The following is a 5,197-nucleotide window of genomic DNA, read 5'->3' as shown; positions in this document are numbered from 1 at the left end:
CACCTGCTCACGCTGTCTCTCTCTCTCCTAGAAATAAATAAAAATATTAAAAAAAAAAAAAAAAACCTCCAAGGGCACCTGGGTGGCTCAGTCAGTTAAGCATCTGACTTCGACTGTGCTGACAGCTCAGAGCCTGGCGCTGCTTTGGATTGTGTCTCCTCCTCTCTTTCTGTCCCTCCCCCGTTCATGCTCCATCTGTCTCTGTCCCCCTCAAAAATAAACANCCCGCATCGGGCTCTGTGCTGACAGCTCAGAGCCTGGAGCCTGCTTTGGATTCTATGTCTCCCTGTCTTTCAGCTCCTCCCCCACTCATGCTCTGTCTCTCGCTGTCTCTCAAAAATGAATAAATGTTAAAAATTTTTTAAGAGAAAAAAGAAAATAAATAAGTCCTGGAGATGTCATATACAGCCTGGTGACTGTAGTTAATAATACTCTCTTGCACATGTGAAAGTTGCTAAGACATTAGATGCTAAAAGTTCTTATCATAAGAAAAAACATATATAACCGTGTGGTCATGGACATTACCCAAGCTTATCATGATCGTTTTTGCAACATATGGAAGTATCACATTGTTATGTCTTACACCTGAAGCCAATATAACATTATAGGCCAACAATAGCTCAGTAGAAAGATTTCATTTTAAAATAGGGTATGTGAGGGGCACCTGGGTGGCTCAGTTGGTTGAGCATCTGACTCTTGATTTTGGGTCAGGTCAGGATCACAGGGTTGTGGGATTGAGCCCTATGTTGGGCTCCATGCTGAGCGTGGAGCCTGCTTGACATTCTCTCTCTCTCTCTCTCTCTCTCTCTCTNTCTCTCGTTGGGCTCCATGCTGAGCGTGGAGCCTCCTTGACATTCTCTCTCTCTCTCTCTCTCTCTCTCTCTCTCTCTCTGTCCCCCTCCCCTGCTCACATGCCCTCTCAAATTAAAAAAAAAAATGAATAAAAAATAAATGGTATATGCAACTAATGTACAAAACCCACTTGAAAAGGTGCACCATTTTTACGTATGAAATAATCTTACATAATTTAAATTGTCTTACTTTCAAGCAGTGCTTAAAACTGTATGATGGGTATCTATCAGACCCTTCTCCGCTTTCAACGCGCCTCTTGCAAAAAACAATGGCTTTTTCATACAAGAAGAGATGTCGTTGCATTGGTTTGAATCGAGCAAAATCCTTCATTTTGGTAGCACCTTTCTTGTGTCCAGTCCAAACACTGAATGCTCCTTGCATTACCATCTTGCCCAGTTCATTTAAGTTTCCCTATGAAGGAAAATCGACACTCATCAGCACAAGGTGGAGCTACGTTTGGACCTCTGTTTAGCGTGAGCTACTAAAACCCTGAAACACAGTGTGTACAGTTTTTAAATTTTTATTCATCATCGCTTTTTACATGAAAACACACCATGTGTCACATGGGTACAAGATCACAGCGGGGACAAGAGACAGAGGAAAGCTCCTCTTCCTTGGCTTCCTGTCTCCGTGTGGCCGTATTTAGGGTAGTCCCCACCGCCATGGTCTCCTCAATCCTGATGGGCGATTGGCATCTACCCATCCAAGGATCCCCACTAGGCAGAGCTAACTCTAAAAACTTGGTTTTTTTCTTCTTCCACATCTATCTGGGACAAGGGCGAGCAGCAATTCCTGGACAATACGTGTCCTTTGAAGACCCAAACATTCCTTTAAACGCGATCCCCCAAGGTTGGAGTTGGGGGTTGGCTTTTAGGGACAAGGGGAATTACACAAATCCATTTGGTTGCTGACCTGAAGGCAATTCCCACTCAGTGTGGCCAGTGATAACACGGACACTTGGATGTCCGTTCTTCGGCTCTTTTTCATTTCTCTATTGGTTCCGGGAGAGGAAAAAAGAGATCTCAAGTCGCTTACCCAGGAAACCGCAACAATAATACGATTTACTTACAATATAGCCATTTATTGCGATCTGATGCATTGAGTCATTCACTGACTTCAGTAAATCCAGCACCGTGTCCAGTGCCTCCTTCAATTGTTCAAACCCTTGGCAGCCATTGCTATATTTCAGCAGCTCCTGTGATTAAAAGTCAAAACTTAATTTGGGGCAGATATTAATAATGGGAGAAAATGAATAAATTTTTGGCTAACATGCTTTCAAGAAGGAATCCAAAGATAATGTCATTTTTTGAGTAAGCTCTTTCATTTGCTATGTGGCCCATTAGTACTAGGCTTTAAAAACTGTGTCAAAATTTGGGAAGAAAGAGAATAGTGACCAAACGGCATCGAGTAAAGGGCACTCACTGCTCTTGAAGCTGCAGAGAAACAGCTATTAGGACCCACTAGAGATTTATGTTTAAAGTAATTACACTTTTCTGGCCTTCGACATACAACAATTTGTATTATTCATTTTGCCTAGACCACAGAACACTGTGAAAACATACTGCCAAAGAAGCTCGTTGTGCTTACACTTAACACGACATTTTCGTAACCATTCCAGTGTGACACGAGGGATAAGTCATCTGCAATTCTCATCGAGAAGGCACTTACGAAATGCAGTCTCAAGCTCCAAGAAATGTTTGTTTAGTTCTTCCTAACCATAGTAAAAGTTTGGGGCGCCTGGGTGGCTCAGTCAGTTAAGCGGCCAACTTGGCTCAGGTCATGATCTCCCAGTTCATGGGTTCGAGCCCCGTGTAGGGCTCTGTGCTGACAGCTAGTTCAGAGCCTGGAGCCTGCTTTGGATTCTGTGTCTCCCTCTCTTTCTCTCTGCCCCTCCCCCGCTCATGCTCGCTCCCTTTCTCTCTCTCTCTCTCAATCTCTCTCTCTAATAAATAAACATTAAAAAAAACGTTTTGTAAATAGTAAAAGTTCGGCATTATGCATACATCAATGTCACTGGTGTGGATCGTTAACTCGCTAAAAAGACCCCAGATACGGACACTTTCAATGGCCACCTATGTGTGGTGCTCCTAGTCACCTGCTTCCTTTTAAATGGCTTTGCCACATTAGCCCCACAGAAGTAAGTAAAGAAAGAAACAAATGCTTTATGTGATTACCTTTAACAGTAACTGGTACTTAGTGATTCGTTGCACGGGTTTGAGTAAATAGGAATCCAGACCAAGCCTGTGTTTTAATTTTCTTTGACATTCCTGTCATTAAAATATAATTATCAACAGATTCACATTAAGACACATGCCTGTGAAAAGGCCCAGTGTTTGGTGATTAGACCCAATGCATGCAGATTTCTTACATCTCAAGGAAAATTTACCAGGAAAACCGCTGTTACATATGGTACGGAAATCATAAGCAGCGGTAAACGTAAAGAACTACTGTAAATATTGCCTTAAGGATCTGAGAGGTATAAAATGCCACGATTTCAAATACCAATAAGTTTTTACATAAAATCCACATGGATACAGAGTGCTTAAAAGATGAGAGAGCAATGAACGACCATAGATGAATATGATAAAACATTAAACATGACTAAAAAATGTATCTAAGAAAATTGTTTAAAGGCTCAGCTGTACACGTCAAGGCCAAGAAAAGAAACAGGTTGTACTGAATATAAATCAAAGTGGGTATAAGAGGGTTTCTTTTAATACCACAAGAAAAATGCGGACCTCATCAACTAGTGCTATATTTCATCTGATTATTGGCTCACTGCCACTATAAACATGAGGGTCATGACTTTGGGTCCTGGAAACATTGTAGGGTCCATAACTAGGGCAAGATGGGGCTATTTGGGATGATTTGTGATGTAGGCAGTACAGAACACAAAGAGAGTAGGGAAGGATATAGATGTGTAAGATCTGGGGCCTACGTCTGGATACAGATAAAAACCAATATATGATCCAATTCACACCACTGGCAACTTACAGTTAAGGATGATGGACCGATACATGCATTTAGCTCCCCTTACTCATGAAGCCCAACTGAAATGATTAAAAAAGTAATTTTTACAAGGCAAAAAACCCAACATTACAAAGACAGGACAGGAAAAACATCAACCAAATATGGAAACTGAAAACCAAACTGACAATGGTAAACAACTGAGCCCACTAGAGAAAAGTGAATCTCATGTTCACAGATGGAAAAGCCAAGAACAAGTCAGTTTATGATATAGAACACCTTCCCTCCCCTTCCACAGAGTCCAGAATTACAGACATCAAAGACCTCTGAGAGGGGGAGATGAAGGTGAGGTTTCAAAAGACGTAGCTGTTGAAAGTCTGCCTAAGAAGTAAGTAGATGGGTGCCAGAGTGGCTCAGTCAGTTAAGTGTCTGACTCCTGATTTCTGTTCGGGTCATGATCTCACAGTACATGGGTTCAAGCCCCGCATTGGGCTGTGTGCTGACAGTGTGGCTCCTGCTTGGGATTCTCTCTCTTACCGCCCCCCGCCCCGTTTGCTCACACACTCTCAAAAATAAANGCTCAGTCAGCTAAGCATCCAACTCTTGATTTAGGCTCAGGTCATGATCTCAGATTCACGGGATCAAGCCCCGCACTGGGCTCCTTGCAGAGCATGGAGCCTGCTTAAGATTCTCTCTCACCTTCTACCCCGCCCCCTGCTCGTGTGTGCACTCTCTCTAAAAATAAATANAGAAGCTGCTCAATAAACAGTAGTGGTAGTGATGAGTGAAAGAGAGAACAGGAGAGCAAGAAACTGAGGGATTTCAGTTTAGGGCGAAACAAAACATTGAGAACTCAGAAAAGAAAAGAGATAGAGAAAGGCAAAAAAAAAATAAAAACAAACCTTTTAAAAAAAAAAAAAAAAGTATGACCTAGCAATTTCATACCCAGGTCTATAGCCAAGAGAAATGAAAACATATATCCACAGAAAAACCTGTACTTAAGAGGTGGAAAAGAACCAAATTACCATCAACTGATGAATGGGCACATCGAATGTGGAATTACCCATAAGTGGGATGAAGAACTGATACCTGCTACCACACGGATGAACCGTGAAAGCACCATGCCAAGTAAAATTGGCAAAACACGAAAGATCACACATATTTTATGATTCCGTTTATATGAAAGGTTCAGAACAGGCAAATCTAGAAAGACAGAAAGTAGCTTACTAATCACAGAAGGCTTTTGGATGGGGGTGGGGAGGAACGGAAGGTGAGTACTAAAAAGGTACGGGTGGGGTGTTTTTGGAGTCATGAAATTTTCCTTAAACTGATTGTAGTGATGGTTGCCCAACACTATGGATAGTAAACTACTACTTAA

General features: G+C 41.9%; 1 protein-coding gene across 1 annotated transcript in view; it reads right to left on the bottom strand.

Annotated features, from left to right (window-relative positions):
- The window catches only part of MCF2 (MCF.2 cell line derived transforming sequence), a 101,986-nt gene that overhangs the window by 24,170 nt on the left and 72,619 nt on the right, over nt 1–5,197 (bottom strand). The window contains exons 26-28 of the mRNA XM_077773891.1: nt 3,027–3,119; nt 1,922–2,047; nt 1,042–1,263 (exon numbers count right to left, since the gene is read on the bottom strand). Of these exons, the coding sequence (XP_077630017.1) occupies nt 1,042–1,263; nt 1,922–2,047; nt 3,027–3,119 (441 nt within the window). The remainder of the gene's footprint in view (nt 1–1,041; nt 1,264–1,921; nt 2,048–3,026; nt 3,120–5,197) is intronic.

The sequence above is a fragment of the Crocuta crocuta genome, unplaced genomic scaffold (assembly GCF_008692635.1).
Source record: "Crocuta crocuta isolate KB4526 unplaced genomic scaffold, BGI_CrCroc_1.0 scaffold241, whole genome shotgun sequence".
Taxonomy (NCBI): domain Eukaryota; kingdom Metazoa; phylum Chordata; class Mammalia; order Carnivora; family Hyaenidae; genus Crocuta; species Crocuta crocuta.
Note: the sequence above shows the minus strand (reverse complement) of the source record. Positions and strands in the feature narration are given on the sequence as shown.